This window comes from Oryctolagus cuniculus, chromosome 20, assembly GCF_051225735.1.
Source record: "Oryctolagus cuniculus isolate XC-2025 breed Fujian yellow rabbit chromosome 20, ASM5122573v1, whole genome shotgun sequence".
Taxonomy (NCBI): domain Eukaryota; kingdom Metazoa; phylum Chordata; class Mammalia; order Lagomorpha; family Leporidae; genus Oryctolagus; species Oryctolagus cuniculus.
The window spans coordinates 28,125,750-28,148,257 of record NC_142886.1 but is presented as its reverse complement, the minus strand read 5'-3'; the positions used below and the strand labels follow the sequence as shown (position 1 = coordinate 28,148,257).

General features: G+C 54.4%; 1 protein-coding gene across 7 annotated transcripts in view; it reads right to left on the bottom strand.

The window, feature by feature from the left end:
- ADCK1 (aarF domain containing kinase 1) overlaps window positions 1–22,508 on the bottom strand; it is a 137,474-nt gene that overhangs the window by 5,751 nt on the left and 109,215 nt on the right. For all 7 annotated transcript variants that reach the window (XM_089322442.1, XM_089322443.1, XM_051825982.3 and 4 more), the window contains 3 exons: window positions 19,343–19,459; window positions 4,228–4,377; window positions 2,661–2,858 (listed from right to left, as the gene is read on the bottom strand). In XM_089322442.1, coding sequence (XP_089178568.1) covers window positions 2,661–2,858; window positions 4,228–4,377; window positions 19,343–19,459 — 465 coding nt within the window. The remainder of the gene's footprint in view (window positions 1–2,660; window positions 2,859–4,227; window positions 4,378–19,342; window positions 19,460–22,508) is intronic.

Genomic DNA, 22,508 nt, shown 5'->3' with positions numbered 1-22,508 from the left:
GAGGCAGCAGGTAATGGTTCAGGTATGTGGGTCCCTGCCACCCACATGGGAGACCTGAACTGGGTTCTAGGCTCCTGGCTTTGGCCTGTCCTAACTTGTTGCAGACATCTGGATTGTGAAACAGCAGATAGAAGATCTTGAGAGATTCTCTAGCTCACTCACTCTTGCTCTTTCGCTCTCTCTCTGCTTTTCAAATAAAATGAAAATTTTAGAAAGAACCAATTCTTTATGAATTAATGAGTATAAAAATAAAATGGCACCTTGGTTAACAAAACAGCTGAGTATCTGAGTACCTACTGTGTGTCATATGACCTTGTCCATCCTTGTGGCTTTAAATACAATCTGTATACTAAAAACTCCTGAATCTGTATCAGGCCTGGACCTTGACTTTGAGTCCTGATCTTTTATTTTAAATTAATTTACCCATTTTTATTTATTTGAAAGGCAAAGAAACAGAGATTGTCTATGTGCTAGTTCACTTCCCAAATACCCACTAGAGCCAGGGTTGGTCATAGCTGAAGCCTGGAGCCAGGAACTGCACCTGGGTCTCCCATGTGGATGGCAGGGACACAGGTACTTGAGTCATCATCTGCTCCCTCCTGAAAGTGCACATTAGCAGGAAACTGGACTGGAAGCAGAGGTGGAGCTCAATCCAATCCCAAGCACTCCAATATGGGATGTAGCTCTTCCAAGTAGCAGCTTAACCCACTGCCTCCTGCTCCACTCTGAACTGCCCAGGACGTCTCTAACTGCCAAAGAGAACTGGTGACCATCCCCACACCAATATGTCCCTACCATTCCCAAGTCGTCCTCACCCCACAAGGCTGTGATGCACCCAGCCTCCCCACATGCACTCCTCCAGAGAGCCTTTCAGCCTCACCTCTCCATATGCCTGGCCCCACCTGCTTCCCTCCCTCTCATTGCCAGCAGCACAGTCTGTGCCCCTAGCATCTCCCGGCCTGCAGTCATGGCCCAGCCTCCTAACCCCTGGCCCCGCTGCTCATCTCCACCCCAGACAGGTCTAACTGTCTCCCTCTCCTGCCTAAGGCCTGCTGAAGTCCTAGCCTTGTACTGGGAATGAATCTGAACTCACTTCCAGGGCTTCTGAGGTCCTGTGTGATGCTTCCCAGCCCACCGCTCCAAATTCTTCCTACTCCTCCAACCTCTCCACCACACTCTGGGCCACAGCCAAGCCTCCCCTTCCCCTGGGCCTCAGTGTGCCATAGTGCATCCTTCAAGAGCTTTCTGTGGCTGGTGCCTTTCTTGTCCTCCAGGCTTCAGCTTACATGTCAACTCCTCAGCACGCTCCACCCCTGCCCCCTCATCCACGGCACCCTGCTTGCTTGCTCCACGGTGCCTATAACCTGCAATTACTCCATTCACCTGCTTGTCCACTTGCTCACTCTCTGTCTCCATCAACTGAAATGTAAGTTACACAAAAGGCCTGTCTGTCTGCTCATCCTGGAGTCCTCAGTGCCATGCCCAGGGACCAGCGACAACAAAGGCTTGTGGATGAATGAACTGCAGGAATTGTGGTTTAATCCCTCACAGGCGTTATCAATAGAACAGAAATCATCCTCAGCACCCCTACTTTATTCATGCAGAGAGACTGCCTCTCTTCTTCGGAGACAATGAGTTTAAAGTCGTGGGCACCTGGAGCAGCAGGTGCATCTTTGCCACCAAGGTCACTGGAGAACAATGGCAACTTAGAGGCAAGGGGAACTAAGAGATGGGCTCTTTGGCAATACCATCTGAGGTTGTGGATCCACCGGTTCCTAAAGCCCCTACTGCAAAGCAGCCTACAGGCACATGATCTTGACACTCCAAGGGGTGGTGAGAACCGCTCAAGGTCATGCCACCAGGAGGAGGTGGTGCTGGGGCCCAGGGCTTTCTGACTGCAGCGGCAGGACCCTGTTCCGTACAGTTGTCCACCATGCACATCTGCATGGCTCTGGCAAACCAACCTCGGGGAAAGACAGAAGTCACCCCATTAGGGACAGAGCAGCCTCTTGGAAGGGAGCCCACCCCAATCCACAGGTCAATGAGCTCATCCCACAAGCGTCACTCATGGGAGGAGAGGGAGGCGTATGAGCAGCAGGTGTTCCTAAGACCTGTCTCCCAGCCAGGCTCCATCAGACCCCTGTCTAGGCCCAATGGAGAGACAAGCTACAGAGAAAAGACTGCTTGTCCTAAAAGCACGCAGGATGGCGGAATGAGCCACTCTGCTTCAGCAAGGCCTAGGCAAGCAAAGGCTCTCCCTGGGACGGGGACCGAGAGCGCCACATGCTGCGTGGTGCCGGGCAGGAGACAGAAGAGCCGTGGGGGAGAATGCTGAGGAGCTGACGTCTGTGTGCACGGGTTACAGGCAACACCACAGGACTTGAGTTATTGCAGATAAAGTGACCTCATTTCCACGGCAGACGTGAAGGGGACACAGTGGGATACCACCCCCTCCCTCCTTCCATCCAGGGACAAGGGACACCGTTCCTTCTTGCTTCCCTCCTTCTCGTCCAGTCTTGCTCTAGTTCTGCTCCGCACCAAGCAGCCCGCCAACCTAGCACCTCAGCTCCAGGGCTGGAAGGGCCCACAAGGCCATCCCTGGCTCTGCCCCTTGTATTTTGGACAAGGAGGGCTGGGGAAAGGGTGGGGAGGGCACCTACCTCTGTGGTGGTGACCGGAGCTCGGCTGATGCCCCTGTTGACCGAGTCCCAAGATCGGGCCGTCAGCATGCAGGCAAACAAGGGGTAGAGGTCCCCAGCGCCCAGGCGCTCGCTGTACGTCTTCACCCTCTTCATGTCCGTCCAGATCAGCGACTGCCAGAGGCGGCAGTAATCCAGGCGGAACTCATCCGTGAGCACCTGCGGCACAGGCAGCAACGCTGGGGCCTGAGCCTCCGCTCCCCAGCAAAGGCCTAATTGGGTCCCCGGCTGACGTGGATGAGACATGTCCCTCCCCCCATGCCTGATTCTTCCCCAAAGTCCAGCCACCCCTGAAGGCCCAAGGTCGAGGCTATTACAAGTTGAATAGCCCCAGGTGTATTGAATTTTGGATTGTGGACTATTTGCAAATGTGCCATTTGCACATACATACTGAGATCTCTTAGGAAGGGACCAGAAGTCTAAATATGAAGCTCATCTCTGTTTCACTTACACGTTATACACAGAGATTGAGGGTCACTTTATACAATAATTTACATAATTTAGTGCATGGAGCAAAGTGTCACGGGTGTGGGATTTCCCACAAGTGACATCATCTCAGTGCTGTTTCAGACTTGGGAGCACTTCCGGTTTCGGGCCTTTGGACCAGGGAGCTCAACCCGTATTTGGCAGGCCTTGATCCTGAGCAGCACAGGCAACCACCACAATCTACAGTCTCCTCTTCTCCAGCTATGGGTCACTTTCCCAGGCTCCCTCAAAGGCAGGAGGGGCCGAGCCTGGGCTCCCACTGCGGGAATGTGGCAGAGGCTCCACTCCCACGTCTGGACCACAAGAGCTCCCCCGTGCTTCTCCTGCGAGCCCTCACCCAAGAGAGTACCACCACCTCCAGGGAGCCCTGGAGAGTGGAACTCCTCGGACTCTGCCATGCACCCAGGCCTGGCACGTGGCAAGCAGCCGAACTTCTGTCACGCCTGGACCATCCTTCATCTGGGGACTCTGGTGACAACAGCTAGCCTCCCTTCACATGATGCTTCCCGCTTCCTTGGGCTTTCCCGAGGAGGTCCAATCTGGGGATGTTGGGAGCAGGGCCCCGAGGGGAGGAGCAGGAGAGCAATGAGGAAACCTCCCCAGGGGCCACACCGGAGAGAACCTCCCAACTTCCAGGCAGGAATTCACAGCTCATCAACCCAGCTGTACATCCTGCGTTCCATAGGACAGAGCTGGACCATCCAGCCCGAGGCAGCTCCCTGCCCTACCATACAGCACATCTTCCCTGGGGTACACATGCAAAGGGAAGTCCACCTGCCAGTGTCTGGCCAGGCCCGGGGTCCCCTGGGAGGGTGGAATCACCTATACAAGCACATCCCACATGTCACCACATGTCAAGGAGGAAAGCGAAACTCAGAGCTATGACAGGAGCCTGCACAAAATGACAGCTCCTAGCATGAAGGCAGGGCCCCCTCCTGCGGCCTCAGCTCTCCACCTCCCATTTCTGCAACCATGGGGACTTCAGTGCACTCTGACCTCGAGAAGGACCAGACCTGGGGCCCAGGGTGAAAGGCTCCCTTACCTGGTAGAGTCCATGGTCCAGCAGGACAATCTCCGGCCTCCCCGTGTCCGGACGCTTCCGCACCAGCACATTGCCGGGATGGGGGTCGCAGTGTACAAAGCCGTTGACAAAGATCATCTCACTGTACATCTTGCCCAGGTGGCGTGAGATCTGAAAGAGATCCACCCGCGCCTGCCTCAGGAATTCCTACTCTGGTCCCTCCAACTGGTCACTTCCAACAGGAGTCAGCCAGGTGCACCTGAGCTGGGGCGGGCAGTACTGGTTTCAGGGGTGTGTGTGTGTGTTTAAGATTTACTCATTTATTTGAAAGGGGGAGAGAGAGAGAGAGAGAGAGAGAGAGAGAGAGAGAGAGAGAAGGAGAGAGAGAGAGAATTTTCCATTGCTGGATAACTCCCTAAATGGCTGCCACAGCAAGGGCTGGGCCAGGCCAAAGCCAGGAGCCAGGAGCTTCTTCTGGGTCTCTCATGCAGGTGCAGGGACCAAAGGACTTGGGCCACCTTCTGATGCTCTCCCAGGCTAATTAGCAGCAAGCTGGATGGAAAGTGGAGCAGCCGGGACTCTAAACAGTGCCCATATGGGATGCCAGCACTGCAGACAGTGGCTTAACCTGCTGCGCCACGGTGCCAGTCCCGAGATGTGTTCTTGAACTCAAGGTGGAAACTGCTCTCAACCCATCCTTTCCAACCTCAGCCATGCGTTAGAGCCACAGCAGCCAAGAAATGCTGCAGGTGGTACCAGCTATCGAAATATTCATTTGTTTATTTAAAAGGCAGTTAAAGGGGGTGGGGAATGAATCTTCATCTATTGGATCCCTCCCCAGATGGCCACAACGGCCAGGACTGGGCCAAACCAAAGCCAGGAGCCATCCATTCAAGTCTCCTATGTGGGTGGCAGGGACCCAAGCACTGAGCCATCCTCTGCTGCTCTCCCAGGTGCATCAGCAGGGAGCTGGATTGGAAGCAGAGCGGCTGGGACTCTGACAAGGGACACCAGCACCCCAGCAGCTTAACCTGCTGCCCGCAGCCCAACGTCAGCCCCCATGAAGTCTTTTTTTAAAGCATGATAAAGTAGGAGAACGGTGTGGCTGAAACTCCATCTCCACTCCACACCACCCCTCCATCTGCCCCCGTCTCTCTCATCCCTGCTGTCTTTTCGGTCCCTGCTCGTTTCCGCTGGAGAGCTGAGAATGGACTGAAAGCTGGGTTGGGGGAGCCGCTCCACCCATGCCGCCTCCTGGGAGCAGGAACAGGTGACCCCACCACGGTCTGCTGGGGCTGCCCCACCAGCTCCAGGCCCAGCCAGACCCAGAGTCCAGGCCTCGCTCCCCTCTCCCTCCTCCCCTCCTGCCAGGGCCCCACGCTAATCTGATTTATGATGTCTGCACAGAAGAAATGACACTGGAGAGGCCATTTAAATCATCCTGTCACTGCTGCTCGCCCCGCCGAGGCAGTCTTCTTATCTCCGCTCCCTTTTTTATTAAAGCTAAAAGCCTCTTCCCAGCCAGGGAACAGCTGCTGAATGGGGCCAGCCCGGGGCCCAGGGATGGGGTGTCAGTGGACAAAGCCGCACTCCACCCAGAAGGCTGAAGCCCCAGACGCCTGCTGCCCTTGGTGTTCCTCCCAGCCTCGGCTGGACCCCACGGTCATTAACGCACGTATTCCAGCCAGAGGAGAGGGGCTGGGACCTGCAGGGTAGGGAACACAGGATTTGGGTCTTAGGATAAAGACTCAGTGGGGAAGCCCTGCATGACCCAGCCCTGCCGCCCTCCTCGGTGTCATCTCGCACCATGCTCACACTCCAGCCATATTCACTCTTTCTCTTCTCCGACGACGCCTATGCTTTCTCACCTCAGGGCCTTTGCACACGCTATTCTACCAAGAGCATTCCTCCTGCCCTCCCTTCACCTGGCTCAGATCCTCTCTTCCTTCCTGTCCCAGGTCAGCATCCCCTCCCTACAGGAGCCTTCCCCACCCTCCCAGGCTGGGTGAGGCTCTGCTACCAGTCCTTCCCAGAAGACGCTGTGCCTCTCTCTTGTGGCACTAGCAACTATGTGTGTGAGTATCTGATGAAAGACCACCTAGCCCACAGTCACAAACACCCAAAACAGCAGGGACCGGCTCTGCTTGGCTAAAGTTTTACTGACGTGTACTTTACGTACCACAGACTGACTATTATGCACTCACTTGCTTGTAACAGTGCCAAGTATGTGAACAGAAGACTGCCTTCACGAGAGAGGACCCTCATTTTTCTGTTCTTCTGAGAAGCCATGATTCTTGCCTCTGATTCTTATCCCAACACCATGAAGCTCCTCTGACTCTCAGTCAGTTATAACTGGCCCCGAAGTAAATCAGCAAGAATAATCCTACTTTAGGAATACTAGTGGGGGGCAGTGCTGTGACACAGTGGATTAAAGCCTCGGCCCACAGCGCCGGCATCCCATATAGGTGCTGGTTCGAGTCCCAGCTGCTCCACTTCCAATCCAGCTCCCTATTGAGGTACCTGGGAAAGCAGCGGAAGATGGCCCAAGTACCTGGGAAAGCAACCCTAACACTAGGTACAGTTATGACCACATTGTACAGATGAGGAACCGAGACTCACTGAGGTTCAGGCTTCCTGTGACTAGAAAGAGAGAGGGGTGGGTATTCGACCTGGTAGTTAAAATGCCACCTGGGACACCATAGCCCTTAGTGGAGTGCCTGGATTGGAGTCCCAGCTCTGTCTCTGATTCCGGCTCCACCCTAGGGGGAAGCAGGTAAAGGATCAAGTATTTGGATCCCTGCCACCCACAGGAGAGACCTGGATTGAGTTCCTAGCTGCTGGCCTCAGCCTGGCCCAGCTCCAGCTATCGCAGACATTTGGCGAGTGAACCAGTAGATGGAAGACATGTCTCCGTCTCTTTCCCTTTAAATAAATTAAAATATTTTCCAGAAAAGAGAGACAGCCATAAAGCCCCGATCTAAAGCAGGTTAAGCATTGCTCTCATGCTTGCCTCTGTGCTTCTCAGCTGAGCTGGGCGACCTCAGACAAGTCACTCAAGGCCTGCTGGGGAGGTGAGTAAGGCTAGCCCAGTGCTGGTGGCCTTGGGGCTACAGATTCCTCCTAACGCTCCCAGGAGGACGGCCCACTGGGTTTCACCATATGCTTTTTTCATTTTTAAGATTTTTTAATTTATTATTTATTTGAGAGGTAGAGTTACAGAATGAGGAAGAGACAGAGAAAAGTCTCCCATCTGCTAGTTCACTCCCCAAATGGCCGCAATGGCAGGAACTAGGCTGATCAAAGCCAGGAGCCAGGAGCTTCTTCCGAGTCTCCCACACAGGTGTAGGGGCCCAAGGACTTGGGCCATCCTCTACTGCTTTTCTCAGGCAATAGCAGAGAGCTGGATCAGAAGTGGAGCAGCCAGGACTCAAACTGGTGCACATACAGAATGCTGGCACTGCGGGCAGTGGCTTTACCTGCTATGCCACAGCGCCAGCCCCACACCACATGCTTCTGAGAGATGAAGACACTTCAGAAGTGACACTTCACTACCACATCAGCACTCCAACTGCTTTCAGTCCTGGGTCTGTCCACTTTAGCAGCAGGACTTAACCAGGCTCTGATGCCCAGCATCCCATGGCCTCCTTTTTTCTGTTCCTTGGGAGAGGAGAGCCCCAGCCAGAGCTGGCCCTAGGCAAGCCAGCAGGTCCCCACCCTTGGGCTACCAAGAAATCTCTTTGTTAGGTTTTCTAGAGTTCCATGGAGACATGCTTTGAAAAGCTGTATCTGCCAAAGCAATTGCATTTATTAAGTAATCATTCATTTTTATTTGTCAAGGAACGCATATGAGGTCCAATCAGGGCTCCTGATCAGCCCAAGATAAGCTGGGCAGCCAGACTGAGCTGATGGAATTCCAGCCAAAAAGCAGAGACATGACATTTCATTTAGTCTGGGCAGACCTGTCACGGGAGATGTATGGTCTCCCTGGAGCTTTCTGAAATATTGCTAATCGCTCTGGGCCCCTTATTACTGCATTGAAAGATGGCCCCTGGGGGCGTGGGGAAGTCATGGTGGGGAGAAGGGGCTGGTGGAGGCACAGGGGTGGTGCTGCCAATCGGGCAGAGCCACCAGGCAGCCTCCCCCTCACCACCCCTGCCCAGCTGCCCCCACCCGGTGTCCTCCCCCCTCACTGTAAGCAGGTGGCGGCAGGGGGACAGGCCTGGAAGGAAGAGCCAGGCAGGGAAGGCTCCACTCTAGAGCCACACTGGTTCTGCCGCTTGGCTGTGGGTGGCCTGCAGGACAGGCCCCTCCCTCCTCAGTCTGCAACCAGGGTCTCTTGCAGTTAAGTGGGACTCACCCCACCTGCTCCCCCTCCCCACAGAATAAACTCAGACTTCAAGATCAAACCCTATCACGTAGGACACTATCACTGTGCGAGTGTCATTTTCAATAAACTAAAGACATCATACAAGGGGCCAGCGTCCAAGTGCACGGGGTTAAGCGCCCCTTGCAATGTCGGCATCCCATATCTGAGCACCACTCTGAGACCCGGCTGCTCCACTTCTGATCCAGCTCCCTGCTAACATTAGGCAGGAAGTTAGAAATCAGCCTATACCTAAGAAGGGCCTAAGGAAACTGACATCTACAGCAGTGCAGCATCTGCAACCAGCATTTGGACTTCAAAGTCCTGCCCAGGCCCGGATAACCTCCCAGGTGGTCCCAGCCCCCCCACCCCCAGGAAAGCTCCCAGGAGAACTCTCTCTCCTCAGGACCAAATGGGTACCTGACCTGATAACATGGGGCAATAAAACCTTCACAGATGCCCTGAGGGAGGCCCCTCTACTCTGCCCTGGGCCAGCAAATCTAATTTTCACCCAACAAACCCTTGTGCCAGGGCTCCCTATCCTTTGTCCTGGAGGAGAGGGGGAGGTGGGTAAACAAGGACTGCACACTCTGCTTTCTGCTGAGCCTCGCGCGTGTATTCTCTCCATTCAACCATGTAACCTCACTCTCCCCCAGTCGGAGCAACTGGGCTCTCTCTTCCTATCCCTTCCATTCTGACGGATGCCCTGTCCCCAGTAAAACCTTATTACTTCGCTCTCTCATACCTGAATTCTTTCTTGTGTGAAGACAAGAACCCTGTGGCTTCCACAGCTTTTTCTCTGGTGACACTAATGCTCCTGGGAAAGCAGCAGAAGATGCCTCAAGTACTTGGGTCCCTTTCACCCACAGCAGAGACCTGGATGGAGTTCTTGGCTCCTGGTTTCGGCCTGGACCTGCCCTGGCCATTTGTGCCCATTTGTGGCGTGAACCAATAAATGGGAGATTCTCTCTCTCTTCTCTCTCTCCTTCCCTCCCTGTCACTCTGCCTTTCAAATAAATAAAATAAATCTTAAAAACAACTACTTCCTGGCCGGCGCCCCAGCTCACTAGGCTAATACTCTGCCTGCGACGCTGGCACCCCGGGTTCTAGTCCCAGTTGGGGCGCCGGATTCTGTCCTGGTTGCTCTTCTTCCAGTCCAGCTCTCTGCTGTGGCCAGGGAGTGCAGTGGAGGATGGCCCAGATCCCTGGGCCCTGCACCCGCATGGGAGATTAGGAGGAAGCACCTGGCTCCTGGCTTCGGATTGGCATGGCGCGCCAGCCGCAACATGCTGGCTATAGCAGCCACTTGGGGGGTGAAGCAATGGAAAAAGGAAGACCTTTCTCTCTGTCTCTCTCTCTCTCACTGTCTAACTCTGCCTGTCAAAAAAAAAAAAAAACTGCTTCCTTTTAAAAAATCATACAATCATGTCTATTCTATAGAATAGACATAAGTCAAAGATTGTTGTAAGTCATTATCAAGAGGGCAAGAAAGATGGTGAGCTGATTCAAAGGGAATTTGAGGAAGTGGGTACGTAAGGGCATTTCAACACAATAAGGCACTAAGATCCCCAGAAGAGATACAAAACTGATGATTGTCCTATGAGGCAGTGAAAAAAAAGTCATACCTTTGGGGGTTATCTTTTTTGCTGGACAGAAATTACCTACATCTCAGCCAGATAAAATCTTCAGGTTGATGCAAGACTTCAGTGTGAACCCTCAATTAATTGTCAACAGCAAAGTGAAACAGAAGGACAAGACATTTCTCCAGGTATTACAAAAATCCTCCGAGGGCTGGTTGAACAGCACGCAGCAAGGACCTGAGAGGGCACGGCACACTCTCTGGGCCTTACTCCTAAGTGTGGGGTAATTCTCAGCGTCTCACCATCCCTCTGCAAATGGATTTACCCAGAGACGTGCCTGTTGCCCACAGAGGCACTGAGGGTTCCTGGAGAAACCCGAGGCCATCGCTGGGCACAGAACCCTCAGCCCATTCCTCTAGTAGAACTGTAGCCACATGTCCTGCTGAAGAAGAGATAACTGAGGGGCCAGTGCTGTGGCACAGCAGGTGAAGCCGCCACCTGCAATGCTGGCATCCCAATGGAGAGTCCGTGTGAGCCCCAGCTGCTCCACTTCCAACGCAGTTCCCTGCTGGTGTCCTGGGAAGGCAGCAGAGAGTGGCCCAACTACTTGGGCCCCTCTGCCACCCACGCAGGAGACCCACATGGAGTTCCTGGCTCCTGGCTTTGGTCTGGCCCAGCCCTGGCTGTTGCAGCCATTTGGGTAGCAAATCAGCAGACATGAGATCTCTCTCTCTCTCTCTCTCTCTCTCTCTTTCTCCCTTTCTCCCTCTTTGCCTTTCTTTTTTTTATTTATTTATTTATTTTATTTATTTTTTGACAGGCAGAGTGGACAGTGAGAGAGAGACACAGAGAGAAAGGTCTTCCTTTTGCCGTTGGTTCACCCTCCAATGGCCGCCACGGCCGGCGAGCTGCAGCCGGCGCACCACACTGATCCGATGCCAGGAGCCAGGAGCCAGGTACTTATCCTGGTCTCCCATGGGGTGCAGGGCCCAAGCACTTGGGCCATCCTCCACTGCACTCCCTGGCCACAGCAGAGAGCTGGCCTGGAAGAGGGGCAACTGGGACAGAATCCGGCGCCCCGACCCGGACTAGAACCCGGTGTGCCGGTGCCGCAAGGCGGAGGATTAGCCTAGAGAGCCGCGGCACCGGCCCCTCTTTGCCTTTCAAATAAATAAAATCAATATTTAAAAACCCCACAGAGTAGAGAGTTGCATCCCTAACGCTGCCTCTTGCCCTAATGCTGTGGCATTTGCAAAAGGCAGGGAGCATTTCAGAGCGGTAACAGCTGGTACGTGCCATGCAGAGTTCCAAGCACTTGACACGGCCCGGTGCAGCACTGCCAGCCTTCCTCTGCAGCACCAGATGAGGAAAGCGAGGCCCGGAAGAGGAAGTAGCTTGTCCACCTGCTCATCAGTGAGTGACACTGGGATTGGAACCCAGGCGGCCTGACTCCGAAGAACAGGTGCCCCATCATAAAGCCATCTTGCCTCTCCACCCTCGGGGACCTTCTTCCTGGAGGCAGGGCTCCCAACATCCGCCTGGTGTTCCCTCTGCAGGGAAGTCTCCCCGGGAAGCCCAGGACTACTGGCACACCGAGACCACGCCACTCAGCAAAGCCACCGTGCAGTGCTCTTTAGAAAACAGCCTTTGGGAAGGCTTGCCATTGCCCTGTGTAAACAGAAGGTGCCACTCCCGGCAGGGATGTCAGTAATTATGGGATGCCTTTCTTCCCACACAGCGGGGAAGAGGAAAAAGCCAGGAATCTACAAAAAGGCTGCGTAAAGATTTAATTTAGTAAATAATATTTGAATCCAGGAGTTATTTTTGGATTTTCTCTCAAAATTTGAATTGACTGAAAGTACGTTAATTATTCTATAATTGCACGGATTAATTTATCCCCACCCCTAAGGGAATGTCTATTTGTGTTTCTGGTGGGGGATGGTGTTCTAGAAGCAAGGCCAAAATCTCTAGGGGAAAAAAAGAACCCAGGAGGTTGGCGTTGCAAGATATTAATGAGCACGCGAGAAGCCGGGATTGAGCCTAGGGAGGTTCGTCACCCACACGCTCCTGTGCTGCCCAGGCTCTCCGCAGACTTCAGAGAGCACAGCAGACTTCTGCCTGGAGTGTTTTACCATCATTTCCGCCCCACCGCGTGCCCAGGAGCCACGGCTGGGAGCTAGAACACGCAGGGCACTTGCTACTGCCGGGCGCTGAGGCCAGACTCCTCCACGGCACTGGGAAACCTTGGACAAGCACACGCCTCTGTGAAGTCCCTCAGCAAATGATCCGGAGAGGTGGGCAGGAAGGAAGCCGAGATGCCCAGTAATCGCGGGCAAGAGTGTAGTTACTCTGATGTGGGGGCTTCTGGGCATCTGCTCTTAGCTGCCCAGGTGAGGCAGGAGCCAGAACGTCACCTGGGAGCCAGGGCACGGGGCCTTAGCTCCCTGGAGTCTCGGGATAGAGATGTTCATCACAGTCACCCCAGACACCAGAGGAGAGGGAGTGGGGCCCAGGGGCCACAGCACCCACAGACCTAGAGATGGGGGGAAAGCTGTTGATATCCGGCACCTCCTGCCTCGGACAACAACTCAATCCAAGGAAACAGCTTCACATCCTAGCTCACTGGGTCACTAGGAAACACGGGGAAAGGGTTTCCTCCCTACATGTCTCCCTCTCTTTTGGCAACTTCTGCACTGCTGGCCCCACCCAGGGTTGGAATCCCCGTGTCGGTCAGCACGCACTGAGCGCATGCTCCAGGCTTGGCACTGCACTGGGCGCTTTATGCTTCAATCATCAAACAGTCCCATGGGTTACCTCTGGTATCCCGTCTACACAAGGAGGCTGGGGCTTCCAAAGGTTGAGCAGCCTCCCCAAGGCAGTGCAGCCAGCACCGGAATCCAGGAAGTGCCGACTCCAAAGCCACAGCCCGAGAACCCGTCCTGGGGACCTGGACCCCTCTCATCTGCACAGGCTTCTAAAGATCGGGTCTGAGACATGACAGAGGGTGGGCGAGATCATTGGATCTTCCCAGTGATCCAGCCACGAGAGCCTTCCTGTCTGCACCACGCCCCCGGGCCGCTGAGCGTCTGCTCGCAGGTGGGAAGTTACGCTGGGCAAAGACGGAGCCGTGCTGCTCACCCCGACCAGGTGCTCGCAGAAACAAGGGGAAAGGTAGAGACTGTGGCAGGAATTCATGTTTACTTGTTTATTTGCAAGTCAGAGCAACAGAGGGACAGAGACCTTCCACCTGCTGGTTCACACCCCAAATACCCACAAAAGTTGAGGCTGGGCTGGGCCAAAGTCAGGAGTCAGGAACTGAATCCAGGCCTCCCAAGTGGGTATCAGGGATCCAAGTACTTGAGCCATCACCTGCTGTTTCCCAGGGTGCGTATTAGCAGGAAGCGGAGTTGGGAGCGGAGCAGCCGGGACTTGAACCAGGCACTCTCATATGGGATGTGGGCGTCCCACGTGTCGGTTCAACTGACTGCACGATGCCTACCTCAGCACCCGACTTCCAGGGTGGGAAGGGGGTGTCACCGTATGCTGAATCAGCGACTATCACTAAATGTATGCATCCCAGGACAACAGAAGGGCATGGACAAGAAGGAGGGCGAAGAAGCTTCTCTAACATCCTGTGGAGGAAGACCTGCCTCTGTGAAGAGTGACCTCATGAATTATAAGTTACCTTTCTCATAGAAGATCACGGCTTGCGAAGTTCAAGTAATGACCCTAGGAAGTAAGTATTGTTACCACCCCAACCACACAGGGAAGCAAACTCAAATTCAGAGTTAAGTCACCAACAAAGGCATGTGGCCAGTGAGTGGTGGAGCCAGACAGGTGCCCTTCCTCTGAGATCCTGTGCTCCCCCTAGCCGGCCCTACCCTCTGTGCACCGGGCCATGCAGCACCCACATAGCAGGTGCTCAATAAGCATTTCCTGGAGGGTGAACTTGAGACACCTGCAGTGCCCCCAAAAGGTCAAAGGAAGGATTTTAACTAGAAATAAGAACATAGCAAGGGCTTCTAGCTCCCCACTGCAGGCTGAACCTATACCATGGCCTCCAGGCCCTCTTGAAACCCACTAAAACAACTCCAAAGGAGAAAAGGAAGGCAAAGACCCCATCGTGAAAACAGGGGTCTGCAAGGGCAGACAATATGAGAGAAGCAAAACTCTGTTTGCCTGAGTGGGGGTGGGGAAGAGTACACAGCTACTGAAAAATGACTCAGAGGCTGGTGCTGTGACATAGCAGGTAAAACCACAGCCTGCAGCACAAGCATCCCATATGTGTGCTGGTTTGAGTCCCAGCTACTCTACTTCTGATCCAGCTCTCTGCTATGGCCGGGAAAGCAGCAGAAGATGGCCCAAGTCCTTGGGCCCCTGCACTCGCCTGGGAGACCTGGAAGAAGCTCCATGCCCCTGCCTTCGGATAGGCCCAGCTCTGGCCACTGCGGCCATTTGGGGACTGAATCAGCAGATGGAAGATTCTTTCCTTCTCTCTCTCTCTCTCTCTCTCTCTCTCTCTACCTCTGTAACTCGCCTTTCAAATAAATAAATAAACATTAAAAAAAAAAATGCTTCCTAAGATGCCAGCATCCCATATGGGTGCCAGTTCAAGTCCCGGCTGCTCCACTTCCGATCCAGCTCTCTGCTGTGGCCTGGGAAAGCAGTGGAAGATGGCCCAAGTCCTTAGGCTCCTGTACCTGCATGGGAGATCTGGAAGAAGCTCCTGGCTCCTGGCTCTGGACCAGTTCAGCTTCAGCTATTGTGGCCAACTGGGAAATCTCTCTCTTTCTTTGTAATCTGCCTTTCAAATAAATTAATAAATCATTTAAAAAATGCAAATATTAGTTTAAAAAAAAGAAAAAATTACTCAGCAGGCTAAAAATATGGAGCCCTAAGCCAGCAGTGGGGGAACTTCATGTTTACCTCCTGAGCCCCAGGAGCTGAGGGCCCCTAGCACCTCTGAAGATGGGATCCTGGAAAAGGAGGATGAGCAGAAGGACTCTACAAGGACCAGCTAAACCCCCAGAGGCACCCCGGCAACCCTGATGAAGACAGAAGTTTGCCCTCTGCAGAGGTGGACAGACAGGCTCTGGGAGGTGGGGTGGGGGGGTACAAGGGATTGGAGCAGAGCACCCACAGTGCCCCCAGTGGAGGCCTGGCCCTCTAGCCCCAGCGGGCTCCCACACCTCAGGATGGCCAGGTGGCACTTTCTCCAAGGTCCCTCCCTAAATCTATCCGGATCACAGCCAGCCCACCTGGCCTCCAATCATCTGTCCCTGCTGCCCCAGCACTCCCGGCTCTGTCACCTTTCTCTTGGTTAATTTCACACAAATTAAATTGTGTCTCAGCCCAGGCAGGGTCTTACACACACACACCCTGAAATCCAATTAACCTTCGATAAAGGCCCAGCAATCAATAGTCGGTTCTGTGGCTGAGCAGGCTCCGGCCAGCCCGGGAAGGCGGGCTCCCACACCACCTTTCCTTTTAATGAGATCAGTGACAGTCACTGTCGCCAGCTCTTAAAGTGACTGGCAAATATGATCACCGGGTCAGGCCCTCGGTAATATCTGCTTCTGGGCTCACAGACACAAACAAACAAGGGCCCCTGCAGGCTGCTGGCTCGCAGGCCTGGGCAGGGAGATTCGAAACAGCAGAGTGAGCTCTGACGGCTCAACTGGGGTGGCCTGGGCCCCCTGGCTTTCCAGCTGGGGGAAGCACCTGCAGAGCTGATTAAAATGCAGGTTTTCGCCACCTGCTGCAATCCTTCCCATCCCAGATGCTGACTAGTCAGTGTGGGGCAGGGCCTGGGACTCTGCATGGACAAACAGCTCTCCCAGTGACTGTGACACAGACAAATACTCTCCACACAGCTGGAGAATAAGGGTCTGCAAAACAGGCCAGCAAATAGGACCTTTCCTTAGGGTGCAGCTCCTCCAACACCTTCAACAGGAAAACTGAGACCAGAGAGGGGGTGTGACTTGCCTGAGATCACACAGCAAGCCGCTGCCACGGCTGGGTCCTCCTACCCTGGTGTTCCCCCACTGAAGGGGTCAGGAACTAGCTATCTAGAGTGGTCTTCAGGGCCTCACAAGCTATGCCCAGTGCAACTGGAATTCTGGAGGGTGAAGAGGCCTCTCCAAGTGGTTTAATGCTGACTCAACCAGTGATAGCAGAGGGAGGGGGGTTAGGAGCCACAACCCCCACCACCCAGCACCACCGCCTTGAGCAAAACCACCTGCCAGCTGCATCATCTTTTTTTTTTTTAAGATTTATTTTTTTTATTTGAAAAGCAGAATTACAGAGAGAGGGAAAGACAGAGATCTTTCATCCGCTGGTTCACTCCCCCAGTGGGTACAATGGCCAGGGTTGAGCCTGGCTGAAACAAAAGCCTGAAACTCCATCCAAGTCTCCTACTTGGGTGGCAGGGGCCCAAGCACTAGGGCCATCCTCCACTGCTAACCCAGGTGCATTAGCAGGGAGCTGGATCGGAAGCAGAGCAGCCGGGACTCAAACCAGCACTCGTGTGGAATGCCGGCGTCACAGGCCTTGGTTTGACCCGATGTACCACAAGGCTGGCCCCCTGGGTCACCATCTTGCAGCAGCCAGGATGTCACACACCACCCCATCCCCTGGAGATTTGGAATGAGGTCTCTGCCCCTTGTCACTGGTCTGTCCCCAGGGAACGCCCACAGCCAAGCTGACTTCAGGAGGGACAGGTGCTACAGCACAGGCTTGCTGAGGGCCAGGGTCGGAGGACGGGGGATCTGCGAGTTCTGCTGGCAGCCCCCAGGACCGCAGGGTCTTTCATCCTCATGGCACAGGTGTGCTCACACACGTCCATGCCAGTCTCCTCTATAACACAGTCATTTCTTTTTTTTTTTTTTTTTAATTTATTTGACAAGTAGAGTTACAGACAGTGAGAGAGAGAGACAGAGAGAAAGGTCTTCCTTCTGTTGGTTCACCCTCCAAATGGCCGCTACGGCCGGAGCTGTGCCAATCCGAAGCCAGGAGCCAGGAGCTTCTTCCTGGTCTCCCATGCGGGTGCAGGGGCCCAAGCACTTGGGCCATCCTCCACTGCCCTCCCGGGTCACAGCAGAGAGCTGGACTGGAAAAGGAGCAACCAGGACTAGAACCCATGCCCATATGGGACGCCAATGCCGCAGGCAGAGGATTAACCAAGTGAGCCACGGCGCTGGCCCCAACACAGTCATTTCTGCAGTGAGGCCTGTCCCTAGCCTGCTCCCCACACATCTGGTGGTCAGTGAGAACACTGCCGAGCTCACAGCCCACAGCCCAGCCCTGAGGCTTCTCTGGCCGTTAAGGATTTAGTTGGCATCAAATCAGAAAACCAAAGAGCTGCCCAAGCCCCTCAAACCCTGCAAGCCAGGGCAGGGGGTTCAGAAATCCAGACCGTGTGGTATTACATGGATACACACACGGAGTGGCCAGATCCCAGAGAAAACGCACATCTGAAGACAAAGATGCCAGACCACCGACACTGACTCCACGCACAGGAAGCTCAGTAACGGGCACCAATACTCAATATTCTCCGGCGAGAGTCGGAACAGCAGCAGCCCTGCTGTGGTCACAGCACGGACTGGGAGTTTGCCAGAGGGCCACACAGGACTTGTGTCTTTACCCAGATAATGCTTAAGACTTATGGCCAGACCAGACGTGCAGGCTAGCAGGGAAGACTCCCATGGCCCACAGCAGAGTGCCAGCTCCTGGCTCTGGCTCCTGACTCCAGCTTCCCAACGATGCAGACCCTGGGAGGCAGCAGTCCTGGCTCAAGTACTTGGGCCCCTGCCACTCACATGGACACCTGGACTGCATTCCCAGCTCTTGGTTCCAGCCCCAGCCACTGCAGGAATTTAGAGAGTGAACGAGCAGATGGGAGCTTCCACTCCACTAATAAAATTTTTACAAAACCATCTGTGAATTTAAATAAGTGTCTTCTCTCCCTGAGTCTCTGATGCTTCACCTGCAAAATGGGGACCCTGAGGTCTGCTCTCACAGGTGCAGCGAGGGCCCGGCCCCTGGAGCCAGGGAACACTCACAGGAGAAGGAGGGAAAGGAGAAAGGAGCAAGCCCCAACAGTATCAGCCACGAGAACCAGGGGGGGTCCAGCTACCTCTGGGGGCACTCGCACACCCCAGGGCGGCGCCAGCACCGTGTGTGTCTCAACGCCCTCCTGAGGATGACCTCTCCCACACAATGCATCAGATGACCTTCGGTGGGAGCTAGGGGACAGGGTTACATCCACATGGTGCCATAGCTGCTGGTGACACTGGGCGTGCTGCTCCACCTCCCTCAGCTCTGCTGTGACACTGGGCAGAGCTCACCTCTGGCTTTCTCTCCCACAAATGGGGGTAATGATACGTATTCACAGGGAAGCCCTGGAAAACTTCCCCCTACCCTCCCCCTTGCTTCCAACCCCAATCCCTGGCAAGTTCCTACTCCTCTCACTGGGGAGGCTGACCCATGGCTGAGGTCAGCACCTCCTCCGGCTCCCTGGGGTCTCGCTCCTACCCCTCCTGCTGCCTAAGCTCTGGCTATAAGGATCCCCTTAGTGCCTGACCTCAATAATAGGCTCCAGGGTCCCCCACAGGCAGGGACTATAACAATGGCAAATGCTGTTGGAAAAATACAACTCCAGCCCTGCTTGGGGGACCCTGTGGTGACCAAGAAGAAGAAAATGAGGTATAGGCCCCACCCACTGGCCAATTTACCCTGAAACCAAGGACACAAGCCCCCCACTCTCCACCTTTCCCTTGCCCTGCGAGGCTGGTAGAGCTGGTGACCACTGTCCCCTCTCTGACTCTTTTAGATCTAGGGGAGGGCAGGAGGAGAGGGGACACTATGAGGCCACGCAGAGGCTAAGACTCAAGCCCTACTGATTTCACAGGACCACTCTCTCTGGCTGCCCAGCTGGGTGGGGCTCAGATTCAAGAAGGATGGGCAATCGCCAGGCGAGGCAGGAGCTAGAGAGGGGCTGGGCACATCCCTGCACCCACCGTGCACAGAGGGTTGGACTGAATGACCTCAAAAGATCCTGCTTGCTCAGAGCGTCAGGAGTCCTCAGACAACAGGCCACACTCAGGACCATGGGGCCAAACTCCAAGGCCCCCCACCACGGACACATGGCCCTCACCAGGTACCCCAAGCAAGGCCAGGTGCCCTCAGCGCTCACCTCGTTGACATCGATCCCGTTCTTCTCCATGTAGTCTCGATCGTTGACCTGGCCGCCATCCACAAACTCCATGAGGAGCACGCGCTTGGTGGACAGCTCCCAGTAGATCCGGGGGACCTGGGGCAGGAAAGGGCCATCAGAACAGACCCAGAGGCTGAGGGAAGGGTGAGCGCGGGAGTGAGGACTGCAACCAGGCACAGTGAGCCATGAAGCACGGGTGCCCCCACCCCCAACAGTGAGCCAGGGAGCACAGTGCCCCACCCCCAACAGTGAGCCAGGGAGCACAGTGCCCCCACCCTCAACGGTGAGCCAGGGAGCACGGGTGCCCCCACCCCCAACAGTGAGCCACAAACCATAGGTTCCCCCACCCACCAAGGACAGTCAGGGCCAGAGGGCTCGGCGGGGCAACCGTAGACAACATGGGGTGAAGAGTGGGGCAGGCAGCTCTACCTCTGCCAGGCAGGTCCGCCCTCTCCTTTACAGACCCCTCCTGTTTGAGAGCCAGAGAATGGGTCCCCTCCCCCTCTCCAATGCCTTCCACAGAGGCACTGGTGTTAAATGCTATTTCCCTCCCCCTCCCCACCACCCCCTCCAGGCCTATTTCAGGCTCCTCCCATGAATTTTAACTCCTGGCCTCAGTTTTCTCTCCTGAGTAATACGCCTATTGTATGTATATATGTGTTGAGTGAATGAATGCATTTTTAATAGATGGTAAGCTTTGTTTCTCATGCCAATATCCTACAAAGCTGGATCTGAACCCAGCACTACTCCCAATCCTCCCCTTCTCCAGAGACAACGAAACTGAACACTTCCCTTGCCCACCTCACAGTAGGGCTGGCCATGTGACATGTGTGGAGGTTTGCTAGGGAATTCTGGGAAGGCGCTCATTTTCTTGGTAATAAGCAACGTTGGTGTAGTGCTACTCTTCTTCCCCTCCCAGCCTGGAAAGTGAATGAGCTTCCTGGAGCTGCAGCAACCATCTTGTAACATGAGGGAAAATCCAGGGAAATCACAGAGATGCCAGCCCTGACACTGGCAAACCACTAAAATGAGATCAGTAACTGTAGCAAGCCTTCCTACTCCATGATGAAAATAAATCCTTTTTTTTAAGGTACTCTAAATGGGGCTTTCTGTTACCTCCAGACAAATGCCTGACTAACAGATACTCTCTTCAACATCCTCTGACTCAAAGAATACCTCCAAGCCCAAAGGGAGCAGATGTCCCCAGTAGGCAAAAGATTAGGGTACACCAAAGGCTACCAGGCTGCCACGTAAGTGTGAAACCCATCGGAACCACCGGCTCGCCGCAGGCCACATGTCCACCCAAATGTCGATGGGTGGATTTCCTCCCACAAACACACACAACAGGGGCATCTGATTCAAATGTTTTAGAGGATAAGGGCTCCCTCTCCCCTAACTCCCTAAACTCACCTGGCAGTAAGAGAGTGGCCTTCAAGTCAAGAGACTGATTAATGGCTGCGTCTTGGACCAGTCGCCGAACTCCTCCAGGCCTCAGCCTCCCTCACTGGAGAGAACTTCCCCTGCTCCATCCTAAGAAGGAGCTCTGGGGGCGGTGCTGCAGCGTGGAAGGATAAGCCTCCGCCTGCAGCGCAGCATCCCATATGGGTGCTGGTTCAAGTCCTGGTTACTCCACTTCAAATACAGCTGCCTGTTAATGCACCTGGAAAAATGGCCTAAGTGCTTGGGCCCTGCTCCCACATGGGAGAACTTGAAGAAGCTCCTGGCTCCTGGCTTTGGCCTGGCCCAGCCCCACACATTGTAGCCACTTAGGGGAGTGAACCAGAGGATGGAAGGTCTGTCTGTCTGTCTGTCTGTCTCTCTCTCTCTCCCCCCTTCTCTCTCTGTATCTACCTTTCAAATAAACCTTTTAAAGAAGGAGGAGGAGGAGGGAGCCTGGGGATAACAGGGCCATCCACAGAGTGAAACACTAGGGTTAGAACAGAGGTTCCAAGTGAAATCAAGATGGGGTCTGGCTTTGGGGTACAGCAGGTTAAGCTGGTTCAAGTCCCAGGTGCTCCACCTCTGATCCAGCTCCCTGCAAATGCCCCTGGGAAAGCAGCAGAAGATGGCCCAATTGCTTCTATCCCTGCCACCCATGTGGGAGGCTCAGATGGAACTCCCGGCTCCTGGCTTTGGCCTGTCCCGGCCCCAGCCATTTGAGGTGTGAGCCAGCAGGTAGAAGATCTCCTTCTCTCTGTGTGTCTCACAACTCCCCTGTGGTTTTTGCCGCTTGAAAATCTGAGCCCATAGAGAAATCTACAACTCTGTCACTTTGAACTTCAAAGTTTAACTTGCTTGGCATTTTTCCAAAAAGCCAAATATTTCAGAAAAAAAAAAATGAATGCAAGTTTGTGGACTTCGTGTGTGTCTTTCAAAGGAGAGGGGCACATGTTGGATTTAAGTTGCTCCCTCTGTTTGGAAACCTAGGCTTGGCAGTGTGTGTCTGAGGGTCCCAGAAACAGGAAGTCACCCCCCATCCCCTGCCATGTGGGCCAGCCTGGGGCAACTTGGAAAACAAGCAGGAAAGAGCCATAAACGAGGGAAAACCTGAAAGTCTCTGGGGCTGCTAATCGGGGCCATGGGGTGCCGGGGTCTACCCTTCTTCTCCTTTGCCCAAGGAGTCTCCCTCCAAATGCATCCAGCCCAGCCTAACAGTACCACAGGACCCACTTCCATTGCTTACGTCTGAAAAGACTGAGCTGTCAGACCCGGGACAGGAGGGCTGTCATGGGGGCTGGGGCGCTGCAGGTGCCTTCAATGATAGAACACAAACATCAGGCTCAATAAAAAGGGACTCATCCCTAAATCACGTGGACAGAGGGCTCGGGGTGCTGGGCTGAAGTGAACTTGACCCCAACACCCACGTCTCACCACCAACCCTTCCCTGCTTCTTCTATCAAGGAAGGAAAACAGAGGAAAATGGCAAAGAGGCCGAAAGAACTGTGCCCTCCCCTAAGCAGAACAGAACCCTCGGAGGCTTCTGAGGGAGTCACTCACTGCTCCACAGGCGGGGACCAGGGTCTGCCCCTTGCCACACAGCAGAGCTCGACCCGTCTCTGACACTGAGGCCTCTCCTGACCCCAAGAAGGAGCGCACGGGCCGGTGCCGCGGCTCACTAGGCTAATCCTCCGCCTTGCGGCGCCGG